Source organism: Archocentrus centrarchus, unplaced genomic scaffold (genome assembly GCF_007364275.1).
Source record: "Archocentrus centrarchus isolate MPI-CPG fArcCen1 unplaced genomic scaffold, fArcCen1 scaffold_57_ctg1, whole genome shotgun sequence".
NCBI lineage: Eukaryota > Metazoa > Chordata > Actinopteri > Cichliformes > Cichlidae > Archocentrus > Archocentrus centrarchus.
This window is the reverse complement of record NW_022060278.1, coordinates 1,426,091-1,448,015: the sequence shown is the minus strand read 5'-3', so window position 1 is coordinate 1,448,015 and position 21,925 is coordinate 1,426,091. Positions and strand designations below refer to the sequence as shown.

Sequence of the window (21,925 nt, the reverse complement as noted above, 5' to 3'; positions counted from 1 at the left end):
GTAATTTAGTTTGAAACATTCACTCATGATTAGCAAACATACAATGTTAAGTTTTCTCTGTTGATTTCATGTTTCTGTTTGTATCTCAACTGTTAACATCTGTAAACAGTTTCCAATAAAGTTGCTGTAAAACAACAACAACACAACTGGCCTCAGATATTCAGCAGTGAGACGATCACTCTGACATGTGAGGTGCAGGAAGGAGGTGAACCCACTGAGTGGGAGTATCAATGGAGAGGACCCAGGCAAACCACACAGTGGACACACAATAATTCTTTGACATTCAGAGTTTCTGAGTCCAGCAGTGGAGACTACATGTGTAAGAGTCGACGCAGAAATGACTCATATTCTTCAACAGAGTGGAGTGAAGCCTTCACACTGTCAGTAACAAGTAAGTCATGTTTGTTGTGTCATCTACATTTTTACAAATGTCACAATGGTACAAACACGTTATTAGTCAGAGAGCTGCAGCTGATAGCAGCTCATTGTAGTTTTTCAATTTGTTAAAGGGGAAATGTGCAAAATCCAGTTTTTTAGCTGTTAAATAATTTTTTTGTGTACTTTGAGTGTGTAGGAGTGCAGAAAATTAGAATTTATCTTTCCCGGTGCTGCATAGATATCTTTATATTCTTTTTGGGTCATATTTTTTACTCTGTTCAGTTTTCCCTGTTACGTTTTCTTTCCTCTTACGTCACATTATTTGCTCTGGAGCTGCTAAACAAGGTCATGGACTTCCAGCTAACCAATTTCGTGAATCTGACATGTTTTTCTTGCAGCGATTTTGTAGTCTCTCACACACACACACACACACACACACACACACACACACACACACACACACACACACACACACACACACTACATGCTATATAATGTTTTGTGAGGGTGTTCAGGATCGAGTTCTTCATCTTGGTGTGTTGAATACTGAAGTGTGCACTTTTTTGTGCTACAGTGTGTTGGGCAGTTCATATTTGGTTGATAATGAGCATCAGTTTCAATCTGCAAATAATTAAATTCATTTTTAATGGCAGCTAGAAGTTAAAAACTGAGACTTCCTACTTTAAGAGTGTCTCTGCTCTTATTTAAGATCCATGTTGATGTTTTCTGATCAGCTGCTCTGCATCTCATCCTGCTGTCGATAAGATAAAATAGTTTCTATTAGACCCACATTTGGGAAAGTCACATCATTGGTATTTTGTGTAGCACACTGCATGTGAGCCTTTGTGTTTTTGATCAGTCCTTAGGTGCTTTCAGCTGTTCACCTGTGACATCTGACAGGTAGGGTGTGAATGTCAAAACCAATGTTGGACCCAAAATGCAGTGCACAGGAGGCAGACTTGACTAAGAGGTTCCTTTAATGAGGATTATTAATATAGCTAAATAACAAACACAGGAAAACTCAGGGCTTAAATACAAACAAGGGTGACAACAGGATCAGGAACAGGTGGAGACACAGCTGGGAATATTTAAGCAAGACAAGACAGAAGGAAACTGAACGTGAAGCACACAAAACATGAGACTAGCAAAGTAAAACAGGAACCAAGCAGCCATAGAAACAGATGTGGACGTGACATAAGACAGAGAGACAGAATCCAGACACATGGACTCACAAAACATAAGTGACACGATACCAGAGACACAACAGAGAGAGACGAGACTAGAACTCAACCAGACATGGAAATACAAGAGAGACAGGAATACAGAGATTAAGGGAACATAACATAACTGAGCAGAACCAGATAAGAACCCTGAAATATTAACATAAAGAATAAAAACCAGGAATCATAACAAGATAACTCAAAACTCTGGGTCCAAGACGCAGCGACCATGACAGTGAAAGGTATTTGTAGTAGAAAGTTGTAGCTGCTGCATTGATGTGATTGTGTGTTGGTGTGTTAGTATGGTATTCTAGCTGATGTCAAGAAATGCAGTGATTGGTGTTTCAGTTCAAACTCAATCTGATGCGTCTTTGTCAAAACAAAAGCAACCGCAGGTCAAACTGACAGCCTGTCTGCTTCAAATAAAACTAAATAAAAGGATTCTGATTAAGTTTGTCAGCATAATGTTTATAACCTGGAATATAAAGTCTGAAGATCTCATTTTTATAACTTTCAAACTCAGCCTGTGAAATGTGCTGTTAACTCATTTATTTAGTTTTCTTTTTGATCTCCTGCCAACAAGTGCGTACTTTATGTTTAGGTAACTTTGATTTTACACTACATTTAATGTTTCCTCTGACCTTTCTACACCCACCACACACCCTGACCTCCTCACTGCAGCTCTCATACAGTACACAGAAAATAAAAAAAAACTGTAGTACTTTCTGGACTTTAAGAAAGGCTTGAAGCTGATTTCTTTTCCTCTAAAAATCCTATTTGGGATCAGGGGTCGATCCAGGAATGTCCTCAAACAGAAACAACATCACTCTCCGTGCTGAATGCCTCACTGCCTACACCTTCACTTCTTTGTATTTCAAGGCTGCTTCAAAGTTATGGTTGTTACAAAAAGACAGTCAGTTTATATAATATCAAACTAATCATTCATAAATGACATTAAATTATGCACTGGCTTATTCAAAATGAAACACTGAAAGAAAAGTAGAAACAGCTCGTTCTAACAAACCTGTTCTTTGACTAAAGGGTAAAAATCTTATTAGGACAGACAAAAGAAAGTGAGCTCATTCAAACTAGGATCACAAGGACACCAGCATGCATTACATGAACTATTAAAAGCCTAAAATGAACAATAACATTGACAAAAAGAAAAGAAAATATCAAAAACAAAATAGAAATGAGATCTAATAGAGAGCCTTTGGATGCAGGTGGGAGACTGTTAGGCTGACAGGAATCTTCACTGAGTAACAACATTTTAGTGTTTCTGTGGTTGTGAACACAGAATAAGAAGTGTAATGTAAACACATGGAGGATGGAGGGAATTGTGTAACTGATAGCAAATGGTGCTAAACATCCTACTGTGCTTTGAAATTACCTGCCACTTTACTTTTTATTATATTAATATTTTCTTATCACTGAGCTGGTATCTATATGCTGTTACTGGAAGCAACGCCAGGCTGCAAGACATGAAAAACTAATCAATTCAACAGTAACATGCATTAACCTGCCCATCAGATTGGGGGTGTGGTGGTTAGCACTGTTGCCTCACAGCTAGAAAGGTTGGCTTTGAATCCACCTCGGCCCTTCTGTGGAGTTTGTCCACAGTCCAAAGACATGCAGTTACTGGAGTTAGGTTAACTGGTGATTCTAAATTACCCAAAGGTGTCAATGTGAGTGTGAGTGGTGCATCATTAACTAAACACTGAGATAAAATCTTTATTGAACAGATGGACCCCGTCCTGTCCTCACTGTGTCTCCATCATGGCTGAGTCCTGGAGCCTCAGTAACTCTGAACTGTGAGGTTGAACATCCGTCTGCAGGATGGAGCTTCTACTGGTATAAAGCTGTTCCTGATCTATCAGAGAAATCCTACAGTTATGAGCTGCTACCTGATGGCAGTGGGACTGCACAGGACTCCTACATCATTGATGGACAGACACACACAGCAGGATATGTGTGTAGAGCTGGAAGAGGAGACCCAGAGTATCACACTGATCACAGTGAACCAAAGTTTGTCTGCTCTGCAGGTCAGTTTGTTTCTATCCTTTCAATAAGCTGATGTTATGTTTCTTTACCAGTTTCTCTCTTTCACTGAGATTCAGTCCGTTAAAACTAATTTATATGAAAAGAAGAATCCATCTTTTAATTTCTTACTGTGATCAAGCCAAAATGAATTTCTTTGTTTCCTGCTTTTATATCCTTTTCAATCATGATGATAGCAGGAAACACCAAAGACATATTCAGTGCTGTGCAAAAGTCTTTAGCCACCCCTCATTTTTTAAAAATATTTTGCTTCTAAGGAGCCAAACTTTCTGGTGATCACCACAACCAAGGAGGTCATGTTTAGTCAACAGATTGATCTGAACCTCAGAATTATAATGTAGACATATTTAAAGTTTCTTACTGCCATTGTTTGTATTTACAATATTTAGGAAATTATACTGGTTTGTGTGGATTCTACATATTGATCATAGCATCCATATATCAGGTCACATTTGACCTCTGACCTCACTTTTACATTTCATATCTGCCTTTCTTTCAAGTGGACCCTAAAATGTGTTAAATCTTTAAAGTGTTACCAAGAGAGAGAATGAGCTGCTAGTTAGTTAGAAACATACTGCAGTATAATATTATGTTATAAGCTCAAGTTATTCATGTCTGCTTATTTATGAATCAGTGCCCATCATCCATTACCCTCTCCTACATAATGTTCATATACAAAATACAATATTATTTCCTTAAAAGTAAATACTGTCCACAGTGAGCTGCCTTGGCAGAGGTTTGCGGTCTGAGTGCTTCTGTTTTTAAAGTGATCTTGAACAATAGTTCTTGAGGCTTTCTGTGTCATAGTCCTCTACTGGTGTGTCTTTCTTTGGAGACTCTAACTGTCCCTGAGTCCAGGAGGAGCTCAGCTGAGGTTTCTTTGCCTTCTGAATGGAGCCAGATTTCTGCGCCTCAGCCTGACCACCTGCTCCTCATCAGTCTCATTAATGACCTGCATTTAATGGCCAGCTCCCCTCACCCAGTCTCTGACAGATTGCTTGCTTATGCTGCTCCTCAGCAGAGTCTCCTACCTGCTTCTATCAAGCTGGTCGGTTTCTCCTACAAGCTTCTGTTGTTTCTTGATCTTGATGCCATGATGTTGTGTTTTGAAGAAATCCTTCGCCGACACAGTCTCAATGAATAACACTAAGGTTTATTACAAAAAAGACAATGTCAAAACAGACGCTCGAGACATCTGGGTGAGAGAAAGCCAATGATCTTCTGCACACCCCGAACAAAGAAACTTACAGCATTATATAGGCTTTAACATATGGTAGACATGCTGCCACACAGACTGGTTCAAACCAGCTTTCTTGGGGGGGGGGGTCAGAGAATCCTGAGTTTTACAACTTTCCTTATTTGGTAAAGATAAACAGTGAAGATGAGCTCCCAAACTGAGAGGCCCCTTGCTGGAATGTTCCTATATGTTTAGGAGGACAACATACATGCAGTTTCACATAGGCATTTAAGACACTACACTTCTTTCACTAACATCCACACTCACCTCACCTACTCACCTGCCTGCTCACCTTCCAACACCCTCTGCTCCTACGGAAAGACAATTCGGGGGCCTCCCCCTCAGGAAATCTCCTTCAGCCCTCCAAGTAAAGCTCTTTGTTCACTCTCACTAACTGGACTCACTGCCTGGACCCCTCGGACTGATAGTGCTCTCCTCTCCTGTGGACGGTACAGTTTCCCAGAGACGCCTTAGACACATCTCTCACAGTTCATGTTCATTCTGTGCAGTAAAGACTTTTGAACATTTTAATTCAGTCTCCTGGGGGCAGCACAGTGGTGCAGTGGTTAGCATTGTTGCCTCACAGTTAGAAGGTCCTGGGTTCAAATCCATCATCCAGTCGGGGCCTTTCTCTGCAGAGGTTGCTGCTCCCTTTGTGTCTGTGTACTTCTCTCCAGGTACTCTGGCTTCCTCCCACAGTCCAACTGTAGTTAGTGAGGATAGATCAGATAAATGGTGATTCTAAATTGCCCATAGGTGTGAATGGTTGTGTGTTTCTCTGTTGGGCCTGGGACAGACTGGCAACCTGTCCAGGTGCCCCTGCTTCTTGCCCAATGACAGCTGAGATAGACTCCAGGCCCCCTGCTACCCTGAAAAGGATAAGTTAAAGGAAGTGGATAAATGGTGTTTCTGTGGCTGTGATGGGTACGTTCAAGAGAAGCAACATGCAGAATAAGAGAAAGAAGTCATTTACAAATGAGAAGTGTCATGTAAACACAATACAGGAAACTGTGGGTCTACTGGACAGTAGATGTAAGCAAATGGTAGCAGACATCCTGCTGTGTTATGAAATTACCTGCCATTAAAAAAATAAAGCTGCCTCTGACCCTATGAAAGCTGGGATAGGCTCATTTATTTATTTCCTTGTTTAGCCACTTAAAACTGACCTACAACTCATTGAAGCATAAAATGTCCTTCAAGAAGCCTGGAGAACATTTCCTGAAGACCATTTAAAGAAATGACAAGAAAGCTGCCAAAGAGAGTTCAGGCTGTGTTGAAGATAAAGGTGATCACACCAAATATTGACTTTAATTTCATATTAATTACTCAACAGACAAGATGTACAATTGACTGAAGACACTTTTCTTAGTGGTTAAGTGGATGTACAGAAAAAAAACTGAAATATATGAAGACCAGGAACATCTTTGGGTAAAGAAAGGCAGCAGGCAGTTTAACATAAATGTGAAGAAAACACTGACTACAGGTGGCCAATAAATGTTTTTCTCACATCAAAGATTTTGTTGTTCTTGGTATTGAAGGTACAAATTTTAGGTTGGCCAAAACAAATATTGTATCTTCTTAATCTGTTAATAAGAAATACTTAACATCTGTGAGCTTTGTCTCCTCCCTGCATGTTTCCAGATGTTCATTCAGCAGTGTCTCTCACAGTGAGTCCTGACAGAGTGCAACACTTCACCTCTGACTCTGTCTCACTGACCTGTGAGGGAAACTCTGCTGAGTGGAGAGTGAAGAAGTTCACTGAGGACGGCCGACTGAACTCTGACTGTAGGACAATGACTGGATCCACATGTAACATCAACACATCACAGTCAGATGCTGCAGTGTACTGGTGTGAGTCTGGATCAGGAGAGTTCAGCAGTGCAGTCAACATCACTGTACAGAGTATGTTATTATACTTTTTTTTTCAGTAAAAAATTCGAATTTTAGACAATTTTCGGCATCTCACCAAAGCAGCAAAATGCTCTTGATTGTTGGTCTCATTTCACTCAATCTTTTAAACTAGTTAAGCAAATTTGTAAAGTGCACAAATAACTGTTATATTTTCTTTTTTCAATAAACCACAAAGAAGGTCAAGATGTGTCATCAGAGTGTATCGTGTAAAAAGGTGCAGTTGTATCAAAGGTTCTGCTGTATGTGAGTTCTCCTCAGTGCAGAGCCAATCAGGGAGTTCAGAGCAGCAAACTTTCTTTATTTACCTGCACTGTGCACAGCTCCATGAACTACTCTGCTCCACCTCTCCTCCTGCAGCTGTGCTCAAACCACACCTCACTGCTACAGCAGCCTCATATAAAAATGAATAATTATCTAATTTAATCAGCTGCTTGTTAGAATTGTGCAGAGCTTCATTATCAAGAATGAAAACATGGCACCAAAAACAAAAATACAAATGATAAAGTTCAGATCTTGAATCTTTGGGGAATCATTTAAATAATTTCTTGTGGAATGAAGAACTGTTTGTTTTGCTGTCCCAGTAAAAACTTCCACCATCACAGTTTCCAAAGAGAACTCAGTCACAGATTTTTCCTTACTGTGATGAAGGTTTGGTTTAGGGAAGATTTTTGTCATCTGAACTTAACCTCTTCCATCCTGGAGCTCCTTGTACTGGTCTGTTAATAAAAAGCAAGCGAAGCCAATTTTTGCAGGTTTCTGAGTGCAGCAACTTAAACTTAATTCTTAGGCAATTATACTTTTAATGAGCCGTCAGATCCTGAGCCCAGACATCATTTCTTAAACCTCTTGTAAAAAAATATTGATCTTAAGTTTGGCTCACAGATCAAATCAGGCTTTCTTCAATTAAGACTTTTAACTAAAGTTAAACCAGGTCTTTCTATCACAGAAAGTCATTCATGCTTTTATTACATCCAGACTGCTGCAGTTCATTATATGTTGGACTGACCATAACAGTAATATCACAGTTACAGCTGCTTCAAAATGCTGCTGCTGGTCTCCTGACAGGTACCTGGAAACAGTTTTAGTTTTGACAGAAAATTTTGATTTAGTTTTAGTCATAGTCTTTGGATGAAAATGTAATTTAGTTTTAGTCATAATTTTGTCATCTGAATAGTTTTAGTTTTAGTCTAGTTTTAGTCGGCCAATTAGAATATATTCGACTGAATCTACCGTCGATTTAGTCAAATAAAACATAAAGGGTGTAAAATGCTTTTTCTTCAGTTCCCTTGAATTAGTCATTATACACACTTACACAAAATTAAACATTTATTAAAAGTTATGGAACAATGCTTGAAAGACCAATACACATAAACATATTGCACAAACATCTTTATTTACCTGACCCTGTTTATTGAGCATAACAATAAAATATTGATGAGTAGGCCTGCTCTGCCTGAAAAATTCACAGGCTAGTGTGGCCTTCCAAGGTTTAGATCAAATTTGTACAACTGTGCGTTTGATTGGATGTTTTCCTAATTTGTCCCGCCCTTTTGCAAAATTAAATCAATTGTGATTGGATGTCATCCTCACCAAGCATTTCCATCTCATTTTGATTTGTTGACGAAAGTGTCAATTTATTTCGTCATTTTAAAAAAAAAATCCTTTTAGGTAGTTTTTATTTCGTTTTCGTCATGAAAAAAAGGGTTGTGACGAAAATAGTTGGTCAACGAAATTAACACTGTGTGGAGGCTTGATCATGTTTTTCAGTTGTTGCACTGTGAAAGACAGGAAGTGCTTGTATGGGCTTGCTCCAGGTTATCAATCAGATCTTCTCCAATCCCGTCCCATGCTGCTCACTTAGCTGCAAATATCAACAGCTTCTAGTTATTCCTAATTGCTGATTGGCTCGTAGGTGACCACTCATTCTGAGTCACAGCTCTGAAACTCTGGATTAGGTCATCGTCCTCCTTTTCTTCAGATCCCAGTGGAAAACAAGCTTCTTCTCATGAAGTTTTTCAGCTTCAGATTACTTTCTGGTTATTGTGTCAGTGTATCTCATTTACTATTGTAGTTCACGATGTCAAAATTGTAGTTTCATGATGTGGTTGAAGAAATCCTTCGCCGACAGTCTTAATGTATAACATAAAGTTTATTTACAAAAAAGACAATGTCATAACCGATGCTTTGTAGAGCCATCGGGGGACAGGAGGCCCAATCTTCCTAACTCCCTTGAACAAAGGGGCAACAGACATTATATAGTGTTAGCAACCCCCACATCCTCAGCCTCCTAACCTATAGCTGAACATCTGGACAATCCCTTATATGGAAAGCCAGAGATCCTACAAGGACATTCTATACATTCCTTCTGTGGGGGAAGTTTAAATCACATCTCCTTTGCCTGAACCTTTAAGGAAAGAGACAATACATACATTCCAGTAAAGACTTTAAGAAAGAGAACACATATGCATACATAGAATTTTAGCATAGCAGTACAAACACCATATATAGTATTTTCTGAAAAACCAGGTATATCTTATTTCCTGCATGTATGTGAGGTCATTCTCTTTTTTGGAGAAAGCAACAAGAGGTTCCACTCTCATACCATTCACTGATCAAAGCAGCCCTGAACTCAAGGCCTTAATCCTAAAGGAGAAAACCTAAACATAAATGCAGTTTAACACACAATTTAACACACAGATCGATCAGACACCACACTATCATTATTTTACTTTTTAATTATTATTTACTACTTTCATATTTATTTTATTACTGTATTGTTTTATTTATTAAATCATCACTTTTTATTGTTCAATCATTTGTATTGTTTCTTTGATAATTTTACTTGCTGTTCAGCACTTTGGTTTATTCTGCTTAAATGTGTTAAATAAATAAATTGACTTGACTGTTTGTCAGCTTTTTCTAAAAGTCTGCACCAGCTGATCTGACTGAAACAATTGTGTTTGATTGTGTCACAGATGATCCTGATGCTCCTATCCTGGTGAGTCCTGTTCATCCTGTGACTGAAGGAGCTTCTGTTAGTCTGAGCTGCAGTTTGAGGACACAAAAAATACTTTCCAATGTGTTTTTCTACCACAATGACAAACTTGTTCAAAATGATACCCGAGAGGAGCTGAAGATCTCTGCAGTGTCAAAGTCTGATGAAGGTTTCTACAAGTGTGAATACTCAGGAAGAGAGTCACCACAGAGCTGGATGTTAGTTAAAGGTGAGCAGGATCAAAGATTTGATGAATATCTGGAAATATTTTGATGACTGAGAAGGAAAATATCCAATATAATTACAGTTTATTAATAGTTTGTTTGTTGTTACAGTAACTGTGTCAGCAGCTGAAAGCTCTTCAGCTCCTGTGTGGCTGATTGTTGGACTGGTTTGTGGAGTCTCTCTCCTCATTATTCTCCTGCTCTTGTTGTATCGCTGCAGAACGACCAACAGTGAGAACTTTTCCTTTACTTACTACAAACTCTTCACTCATTCAGATACACAAATGCATCATGAGGTCTGTGAAAGCAAATGTCTTCTTTACATTTTTAATAAAGGTCCTGCTAATGAGCAGACGGTGAATCAGGATGAACATCAGCAGCAAGTGTACTCCTCTCTTCTTCATGGTTAGTTTTTCATCTACTTTAAAATATTCTGATGCTCTTTGCATCCAGACTGTAATTATTACATCTGCTGCAGTTTGAACTCTGTTGAAGGAAACAAGAATACTTGTTTGAAACTGTGTTTAAATTAGTATCACAGACATGAGGTGACTGATTTTCTCTGACCTGTAGGTGATCGTTGTGTCTATGAGACAATCAGAGGCTCTGAAAACACTGAAAATGGTAAAGTACACACTTTCATTAATACAGAGTTTGTGGAAGCTGGATGATTATACAATAACTGTGTTTAACATTAAAGTCAATAAGATGATTATTTCAGGTCCACCTGAAGGTGATTACACCAATGTCACATCTGTGATTCAGCTCAAAGTCATTAACAAGACGAGTGAGTGCACAAACTCTGAGATTTGAAATGTAAAATCTACATTGTTAATTATTCTGACTGATAATAAATGCAAACAGAGGGTGTTTGTTTTTAAATGCTTTCATTTGATCACCTCAACAGGACAACGTGGTGACCCAGAGGAGAGCTCTGACTACTATAATGTGAATCCAAATTCAGCCACAGCTCTAAAATCTTAACAGCAGCTCTTTAGCTGTTTTTATCTTTTTCTCTTTAAAGGAACTTAAAAACTTGACGTCACTTTGACTGAAAAGGAGCAGATTTTTCATTCAAAGCAATGATCCTGATAGCCTGAGTTTATATTTCCTTCAGAAAAAATCGGTCAGTGTGTTTCAGTCGTTTATCTTCCTTTAAATCAGAGGAGTCCAAACTATGCCTCACGGGCCAAACATGGCCCATGCTCAGATTTTTTATGGCCCATGCATCTTGTCCATACATGTTATTTTTGGCCCACCGGCCCAAGCAATGAATTCAACTCAGCATGTAATTCCAAAAAGTGATTTTTGGAAAGTGCCAATAAAAAACAAAAAACGATGTATTTAAACTGGTGTAAATGACTTTTTGGCTCCAATCGGTCAAACATATCTGTCATTCTGTAATTTCCCTATTGTGGGATCAATAAAGTATCATCATCGTCATCATGAATGATATCAATTCATTCTGAGTGAGAACAAATCCTGTCACAGGTAGAAGCTGCAATTACATTTTGGCAAAGCAGCTTTTATATATTTTTTATTTATCAGGAAAAATTTCATTTTTTTCATAGAGATCTGGTCAAGGGGGCAGCAGAAGTTACAACACATATAAAATCACAGTTCTATAAAGATAGTTGAAGAGGACAAAAAGGAGCAGCTTGATTATAATGTAGCTACAGTAACATAGTCATAAAGATGCTTGCAAAATGGGTCATTTCTTTATTTTATTCATAAGGCCTTCATAAATTCTCTTGACTACAGTCTAATTACCAATTTAAGCAGAGATATTATACATCAAAAACATAAAAACATCACTTTTTGGCACAACACCAGCAGCTGGATAAGATCAAGTTTCCAGAGATGAACATTTGCATAGAAAATGTTCGTCTTGTTTGGCTCCACATGTTTGTGAATGCAGATTTTCTCTGTTCTGAACTTAAACAAGAACTGCTTGAGATCCAGACTGAGTGACTCCACCTACGTGACATTTTACACACATCTACCACTGCTCTGGAGTCAGACCTGCCCTGTGTACCTGTGTGTCCTTCACAGTAGTGTCAGTATCTTACCTGTTGCTCTGTTATCAGGATTACACAGCAGTTTTTTACAGTTTCTGTATGTTTTAATTTTCAGTTGGAAATTCAGAGCTTTATGCTCTACATTTGGTTACTTCATGTTTGTTTGCTGAATGGAAATGAAAGTATTAAATAACACTATTTATAAGCATCTTTGATTCTTTAAAATAACGTCATCAGGGACTGTTGGCCCTCGGGCACTTTCACATTATCAAATCCTCCATGAGACAAGTTTGGACACTCCTGCTGTCGATCATAATTTTAATGCATTTTAATGTGCTGTAGATCTGTTTTTATGTTTTTAACTATTTCTTTGATTTTGCAAATAAGCACTATGTATCTTTGTTAAAACAAAGTGTTCTATAAATAAAGTGTGTTGTTGTTGTGTGTCAGAGTGAGTACATTCACAGCTGTTCAGTGTTGTGCATGAATCCACTGAAAGAGAGCGTTCATTTAAAGGCACTCATTGTTAAACAGTTCACAATGTTCTAAAATGAACTAAAATTATCAACATGATGGGAAGTAACAGCTGCTCTGACGTTATGCTCATCACGCCTTTTTACTGTGTTTTCCCAGTTTTCTCAGGGAGGTCCGGCCTGTACTTTCATGTAATACAGATTTAATTTGTCACCAGTGTTGCCAGATCTTGCAATAGAAACAAGCCCAAAAAAAGCCCAACTGGCAACCCACCACATCGTGTAAAACTGAGGCCGCTTTTAAACAGTATAGCTTTATAGCAGTATAGCTCATTTTATTGTTTTGTCTGTGTGTTTTGGAGCAGTGAAAGCCATGTTTCTTAGCCTCATAGAAGAGAAGGGTGCACAGTTTTTTTGTGTGTGTGCTTCTCAGTATTAGCATGTTGAATTAAATCAGCATGGTGAGCACATAATTCACACTTGCAAAATCTGCAGAGTGCCTTTCATACGTCTCCCATCAGGACTGCAGCTACTTTCTGAGGTTTTTGCGGACACATATACCTCTTGTGAGGCGCTCCTATGCATTCCATAATGCATATCCACTTTTCAGGCCAGACTCCCATCCGAGCTCAGATCCATTCTTTAGTTCGCTCTCTTTCTGCCACTCTTTATTAGATTTTTTCTATATTTTCCCCACTTACAGGAACTCATTATGCTGCCTCCACACTCTGGGATGTTATGAGTGTTTGGTTGGTTGTGCACCCGATCAACTTGGGCGGGAGGGATAAACAGGAAACGGGGGCTTGGAAGGGACAAACTACCACCCCATAATTGCTTTAGTATGGAGTTCAAGAAGTTTCACTCGGAAAGAAAGTCAATCCCAAATAAGCAACTTCACGTTCAAAAACAAAAAAACAAGCCCAAAAAAATGTTTGTTTTTTGAAGTAAAAATCCTACTTCATCAATACTTCATCAAGCTGCTGGTTTACTTCTTTCTGATGTTCCTGTTATCCAGGAACGTCACATCTGTCACAGCTGCTGTCTTGTGCTCCTTGTCAGTCACCACTGTGTGTGGCTGGTTAGTCAGCAGCTGCTTGTCAGTCTGGAGCTTGAAATCCAACAGGATCTTAACCCTCTTTTTCTCAGCCACTGTGGCAGGTGTGTCCCACTGCAGTGCTGGCAGCATGTGATCAAACATGAACATGGTCAGATCTGCCAGCTGCAGATTTTTAAAGCAAGAATAAACTCTAATAGTAGAACAATCCATGTGATCAGGCCTTGTGATTGATCACCTGTTACTGATGTCTCTTAAGATGAGCTGTTTCTGAACCTCTGAAACTCTCAGCCAGCAGAGTCCTTCATATAACAGCTCAGTGTCACACTGGTTGTGCTGGATGCTGCCAGAGTGCCTTCAGCTTCAACTCCTGTAAGTTAGTGACATGTTAGACGGCCTGTAGTCTAAACTACTATAATTCAAAGACAAACTGATGGAAAATATTTTGTCACAAAGCAGTGAAGCTGTTTCTGAGGCTCTGTATCTGCTCTCCTCCATTCATGGTGGCTCAGTCTGTCTGACATTAGAATCAGCAGTGCTCTTCATTCTTACATTGTGGTTTCCCTCACACCAAAACACTTTCACAAACTAGTAGAATCACTGCAAAGGGGAACTTCACATGTTCTGGGGCTTCATTGTGTCTCAACATGTTCAGATCATCTTGGTCTTAACTTGGATTTATCACATCTTTATGTTTAGAGTCTGATAATTACAACTCCTAGAGGTAACACAAAAAGATACTTTATGATCCACAGAGTACACAAAACAATACACTAAGCATGTGAGATCCTCAACATGCAGGATTGTTGGAATTCACTGTGTCTGACTGTGTTTGTCTCCTCAGCAGCGCCCTCTGCTGGATCACTAACCTGATCTGTTAGGATGATCACATATGTGACCCGAAAATGAGTCACAAGTGGCAGGAGATAATTCTTAAGAAAATTAATCAGCACTGAATTGTGGGTCATTGTTGGTTCACGAGATGTTCTTAGCAACAAGAGAGAGACGGCTGACATGTTTTGAGCGCTGTTATAGGCTGCCAGTGAAATCATCATTAAAATTACTTTGAATATCTAATATGCAAAGTAATTTTAATGATGGCATCTTTAAACTCCTGTGTGTGTGCAGTACTAGTGGGAATGCAGGTGATTTTCCTGTTCTTGAAAATTCACTCTGAAGTGGCTGCAAATGGAGAACACTGTACTTTTAGTTTTTCCTGATTGTTGATTTATGATGTTCTCATTTAGTCCTTCTGTGTTCACTTTGTTTGCTCCCCGATGAGTTAAAGAACATGTGAAGTTATTTATTACGAGTATTTAGTCTCACAGAGACTTCAGGTCATTGTTTAAGGTCTTGCATGAACACGCTGTAAATGTTTCTGTAACATTGAAATTATTAGAGAATCTGTCACTCTCTCTACCCACAAAATCACACGTGAATGAATTTTTTCTTCATGCAACTGGTCAGATCACATTTCTCACAGAGAACACTCTACTCAAATATAATGAATGAATGAATGAATGATACTTTATTGATCCCACAATGGGGAAATTATAGTTAACAGAACACCCATCCAAGAAAAGACAAACAACCAGACAAACACAGGGAGATAAGTGTCTGCGGCCTTGCTGCCATCACCGAGAGGCGCTGCTGTTACAAAAGAGGGAAACAAAGCAAAATACGATAGGACAGGTGAGGAAAAAAAGCATCTCATATTCTGCCCAGTAGGGGGCACCGTATGAGGTTAAAAACCCCTGCAGTAAGCGCATATAGCATAGGAGCACCAGGGTGGGGAGGGGCAGGGACGGAGGAAGCCCGCGGAGGAGAGAGGGGGGGTCGGGCTACAGTGGGGCTGACTCAAACTCCCCCTTCAGCTAACAGTTCTGATAAGATGTGGACTGGAATCACTGGGTTGTGTTTAGAGCTGGCAGCCAGCAGAGGGCACAATTTCACCATTTTTCATTAATTGTTATGAATTCATCTGCTTGGCTGGGTGTTAAATATTCCCAGAGCTGTGATAATAAAGAATAAAGACTTTGACTTCAGTCTATTATTTGTCTTGGTGTGTTGCAGAAGCTAAAAAAATCCCTGTCTGCTGTAAATGTAGCTGAAACTGTGCCTAAAGAACAAGTTCAGATACAAATCAAAGTGTGATGAGTCTATGAAGTGAAGGAGGAGGAAGTATTATTTTGACAGAGTATCAGTGAATCCTTACAGAATGGTTATGATTGTACTGTGTGAGCTCCAACATCACTGTGCAAAGTGTGTTTGTAGCTCTTCACAGCAGTTTATTCATCCACAGAAAGTATCAACCCCTCTGTGACAGTAAAAGTTGGCCATGAGTATAAAATGAAGGCGTGTGTATCAGAGGAGGGAAAACATGTTTTTAGTGTCTGTGGGAAACTGAGGACTCACAATTGAACATAAATGTAGAACCAAGCTAGTGTGTGATGTTGTGAGACAGTTTTCTTTGAGAGGGAGCAAAACACACACACACACACACACACACACACACACACACACACACACACACACACACACACACGCAATGTTATGATATTTCTTCTAGTAATACCAAGAATGGTCAGTAGGGGGCAGTGGGATGCTCATTAATGGAGCTCTCTGTTGCAAGAGTAATATTTCTTTAGCCTCTGTTCTTCCTTCCTTTCAAACTCAGCTCATACAGCTACAAACTGCAGTCACCTGCAAACATATCAGCTTGTTTCTTGTGGTTTACACAAAATGAAATCTTATCACATCAGGCTTCTGTGCTGATTTGCAGATTCTGCACAAACTCAGAGATGGTGGAGGTGGGCTGAAAGGTGATTTCAGATGCACAGCAGCTGCAGGCAGGCTAAAGCAGCTAAAATAGCTCATGAGAGTTTGTGTTTAGATATGGACACTAGAAAAGTCTCAGCTGTGACATCAGAGGATGTGAGCTGGCATTTTGTGTGTCTGTGTTGCACACGGTTGTTCACTCTGACTCTTTAGTATCATGATACTTAAAGATGAAGCTGGAACTAAATAAATGTTTTTAAAATAATCAAATATTGCAATGATTGCAGATGATGTGTTGAATGACAGAAATATTTACTGTTGATATGAACTCACTGCTGTCTGAAGTTTTCATGTGTGCAGCTCTTCACAGTTTACTGTAATTACTCTGTGTGTTTGTCTCATTTTGTCTCAGCAATAATTCAGTTCAATAAAGTTAAATTAATGATTGAATCATTGGTAGATTTCACTGTGTGTGTGTGTTTGTCTGTGTGTATGTGTGTGTGTGTGTGTGTGGGTGTGTGTGTGTGTGTGTGTGTGTGTGTGTGTAGTCTTCTCACTGCTGTTTTTTCTTTTTTTGGCAGTGCTGCGATCATGTGTCAGAATACGCAGCGTTCAGTCAAACTCAACAACCTCAGTTGAAGGTTTGATAACTTCAGAGCTGCTGAGCAGCAGATCAGATCATTTTTGACCTGTTTGTGTCTTTGAATAAACTTCTTTGCAGATGGAAATGTTGTTTACTTTCTGATAGATGCAAAACTTTAAAACACAAAAATCCAATAAATACATTTTCATCAAGGAGGAATAATAACTTTTATGTTTTACTCTGTGTTTTTATGCTGTGGCTCTTATTAGTAAACTTTATTTTATACTCTGCGTGTTTGTTCCCCAGTGAACACATTGAGGTCCACCTGCCCTGAAACCCCATTTTAAAGAGATGGATACAGGAGGCCAACACGGGGTTCAGCACAGCAGGACAGACATGGAGCTGTTTCTTTGGATCCAGCCTCAGACATGTTTTAGAGTTTATGAATTTCATCTATTGTAAATAAATGACATTTTCTTAACAGTTACTTTGGTCTCTGTACTTCTTTGCTGCCATCCCTCTTTTAGCTGCTGTCCACCCTTTTGTAAAGGTCCTCTCTCTCTCTCTGTTACACCTACATGTGTGTGAAAGGCTGTTGTTGGTTACTGTCTGTGCTGCCACAGGTTTATTTTGATCCACTGACAGACCTCACTGTTTCTGTGTGAACCACCTAGAACAGAGGAAATGCAGCCTGTGGTTTCAGCCAAAAGTCTCCATTTAGCAGATGTCTTGTTTTCTGTTATCAGCAAACAGCAGAGATTTGACAAGAACACAAAGAGCACAGTGAGAATTTCACTTTGCTCTCTGTGTGCATCACACACTTTATATGATCTGCCTGTCCTGGAATAATAGTAATAATTATCACTGCTGCATTAAAGTATGCGTGACACTGTGTGACCACAGACACAAGTAGAGTCACTGTGATGATGATGACACATGCTGGACTAAAGAAAGAAAGTGACATCCTGTGAAGCTGTGAAAATACGTCACACACTGAAATGCAGCTGCCTTTAAGCGTCTGTAGAAAAACAGACATTTCAAAAGTTTCTGCATGTTTTCAGGTATTTTTAGGTTCCATAACTTGAAGAATCACAACCACCACCTGAATGTTAATAGGTACTGAAACTTGTATAAGCAGTAAATAAGCAACAAATAAGCAATAAACAGGCAGTTACATCATCATGTATGTTCCCTGTTCCTTTATCTGTTCCACAACACAAACACAAACTACAGCAACAACAAAAATCTGCATTTGGATGGTTTGTTCCTCTCTGACTCCCTGGCAGCTGGTCAAAGGTTGTGTCAATGCACAAAACATAAAACGAACCAACCTGTGACATCATCAACTGTGACACATGACCCACAGACGGCAGCCATATTGTTTCACACCCACAGCAGCAGCTGCACTATTTTATGAGGCCATTTTTGCCTGCCTGAAAGCCACCCATTCATTCATGCAGCTCTTGATCTGTTTCTCTTGGGTTTTAATGCACTGACGCTTCAGGATAAACTTATAAACTCTTTAATATGCAGAGTGATCGATCTGTGTCTGCATGTTATTCACATATGCCGTAAAATTCTAATTACTCACTAGCTCACTCACTCACTCACTCACTCCTCATGTTTTCATTGTGCAGAGAAGCTGGTCTCATTCAGAGTCACTGAGTACAGTTTCATTATGGTTTCTTGATCATAAAGTAGTTCATTAATGCTCAGACTGCTCTGATGTCAAAGTTCGATTTCATTCCATTTAGGTAACAAAATGTATCATTTTCTACGTCCTTTCTGCATGAATTTCAGAAATAATTTGAAAGAATGGAATAATGTGTGTATGCACACGTCTCTGTCTCTGGGATAAGGATAAACACTTGTAGGAGCGTTTATCCTGGCAGGTTGGTTTTGATTTCTCTGTTTTTCTCCAGATCAGAATATTTCATCAATCAGAACGTGATCAGATTTCATGATCAGAACAACAATACCTCTGGGAGCAAAGTAAGATGGCGACACTTCAGCAAATGAAGTCACTCACAATCACCCAAAGCGACACTCAGTTTGGTGTTTGGTTTATATTCTGTGTGTCACTGTGGCTCAGCTAACATTATAGCAGTAACAGCAGCCTTTAAGTCAATGAACCATCAGTTTGAATTTGTATTTGAGAAGGAAAAAAACATCCCAGTGAGATGCAAACTGAGCCTGGCTGATCTGAAGTGTCTCTGCAGCAGAGGCCATGCTCTCACAGGAGGACAATGATGCAGCTGCTGCAGCTCTGAAACCACAAAGAGCAGCTTTTAATGTTAGTTTGGATGAAGGTGCCACCAAATTAATGAACTTGATGCTGGTTTTTGTGGTGGAGGAGATGCAACCAATATTGCAGTGATGTAGCATAAATGCCATCCAAGGTGGAGCTACAGTAGTATAATTATGTAATAAGTCAATAAATACCATAATTAAGTTTGTTATTAGTTTGATGAATTAATTAAACCAAATAACCAAAACCAAACAAAAATATTTTTAGAAAGAAAATAACATATTTTCTAGAATATTTTCTAGTTTTCTAGAATACTCAAAGCTGCAGTATACGACAAAATAACAGCACCTGTTCCTTTAAATTATGCTTATGTGTTAAGACACTAACTACTTGCAGACTGGAGCAGTCAGGGATCAAACCAGCAACCTTGCTATTAGTAGGTGAGTTGCTCTACATCCTGAGCTACAGCCACCCCTTGAAGGCCAGCTGTCATAGGGCGAGAGGCAGGTTACACCCTGGACAGGTCACCGGTCTGTCAAAGGTCAAACACAGAGAGGCAGACAACCATTCACGACCTGTGGGTCATTTCTCAAAAAAAAGACACAGCACTGATATTTTAGTATGGTATAACTTTAAGTTACCTCTTAGCTACAGGCTTATCTGCACCATCTCTTCACTAAAAATAAAGAAATGAAACATGATCTCATGAACTGCAGAACTAAAATGAGGAAGAGTGACTGAAGCTAAATGTGTGCTGCCTTCCAGAGAACATGTTTTAGCTCTGATAGCTGACAGCAGAGAGAGAGATCAGCTCTTTGCTGCTGCTGCAGACATGAAACACTACTGATCAGCAGTTTCCTCATGCAAGCCAGTCATTTTATTAAAACACTGTGTTATAGACATTGTGCTATATTCAATATAGGGCTGCATCTCTTTATATCTAGCCATGTTTCCACAGTAAATTGAATGCATGCTGAGAAAAAAAGAAAGCACTACAAAAACATGTATTATAGCAAGCAGAGCAAATGTCCAGTTCCCCTTTACACATGCAGAGATGTGGCAGCAATAACAAGGCTTCATACACACCACAGCTAATGTGTTTTTAGTAGACATTCAGTTTCATACTCAGTAGATGTGCAGTCATACTGTGGGGAGAAGAAGTATTTGATACGCTGCTGATTTTGCAGGTTTCCTCACCTACAAAGAATGGAGAGCTCTGTAATTTTATCGTAGGTGCACTTCAACTGTGAGACACAGAATCTGAAACAAATCCAGAAAATCACATTGTATGATTTCTAAACAATTAATTAGCATTTTATTACTGCCAATGATTTTGTAGTTCAAAGCAGTTTGTGATGACTCTCTAAAACCTGACAATGCTTCTGCCCCCTACAACATTACATCAGGGACAGTGTCAGAAGATGAGGCCCAGTAAGAGTCATTCTGTCAGAGTTTGAGTGAACAGTTGATCAATGAGTTAGCCTCAAAATACACTAACACCACTGATTCCCATCAAACTAGATAACAGGTTGTGGGAGGAGGGAGCAAAACTCAAGATTGCAGCACGCCTCAGGACTCTGCTTTCCACAACCACTTCTGGATCGCAGGAGTTCAGAGGCAGCTGCAGCAGAAGGTAATTGCACCACAGCCTCAATTTATTGATTCTAGGCTCACTCACAGCTTAATATCCTAGTAGAAAGTCTCTCTGAAGCTCTTCTTGTCTCTGCACTGAATGCCAACACACCAAACTTCTCCAGCTGACCTTGTCCTTTCTGGAAATCAACATGAATTAATACAGTTTGTTGTTTTTGAAGCTCTTTGCTCTCCTCTGTGCTATAGATTTACTTCCAGCAGCCACAGTGCCCACTAGTCCTGAAACAGAAGCAATGGAAAATTACATCTCAGATTCCCGAGCCACCAGGATAATCAGACCTCCCTCTTCTCCAGCTGGTGCCAAGTTGTTGTTCGTGGAAAAAAAATGCAGAACAAGTTGTCACGTTCTTCTAGAAAACATTGTAGAAATAGATGCATCAGCCTATGAGGTGGGCACCATCTTGTCCTGGGTAGTTAATAACAAAATGCATACATGTGCCTTTTTAATTTCCTCATTTCTCTTTTGCAGAATGCAAGTACGATATGGAAAAGTGCTGGCAGTGAAGCTAACCCTAGAAGAATGGAGGCACTGGCTGAAGAGAGCAGAACAATCATCATGATTTGGACCGATCATAAGAACCTTGAATACTTGCAGTCAGCCGAATGACTCAACTTTCGCCAAGCACGATGGTCCCTTCTTTGAAAGATTCAGGTTTGTCATTACTTATTGCCCAGAATCTTGAAATGTAAAACCTGATGCCTTGTCTTGCCAGTTTTCCACCACACACACCCACAAGTGACCTCAATCAGTCCTCCCTGCTGTGTGCTCAGAACAGTCACTAGAGGACCAAGGAGGACCATCCACAGGTTGTAGGACATCTGCTTCCTCTGCAGGTGTCAGAAATAAAGAGCTGGCCACACACCGTGAACAGGAGTGAAGATAAATGATTGTAATACTGCCATCACACTTTATGAGCAAGATAAGAGGAGGACAGGACATGCAGCCGACCTTACAGTCATTTCAAACCCTGAATAAAAATCACCTTAAATTGAACCCTGCAGCATGATCCTGATCCACAGGACACTTTAAAAATAACTTACAAGTTTCTAAAGAAAAATGAGGAAACAATTATGACCTGCAAAATATGTCACCTG

At 39.5% G+C, this 21,925-nt stretch overlaps 1 protein-coding gene across 1 annotated transcript in view; it reads left to right on the top strand.

Moving 5' to 3' along the window:
- The window catches only part of LOC115777565 (Fc receptor-like protein 5), a 48,454-nt gene that overhangs the window by 1,965 nt on the left and 24,564 nt on the right, over positions 1-21,925 (top strand). The window contains exon 5 of the mRNA XM_030725497.1: positions 110-391. Within this exon, the coding sequence (XP_030581357.1) occupies positions 110-391 (282 nt within the window). The remainder of the gene's footprint in view (positions 1-109; positions 392-21,925) is intronic.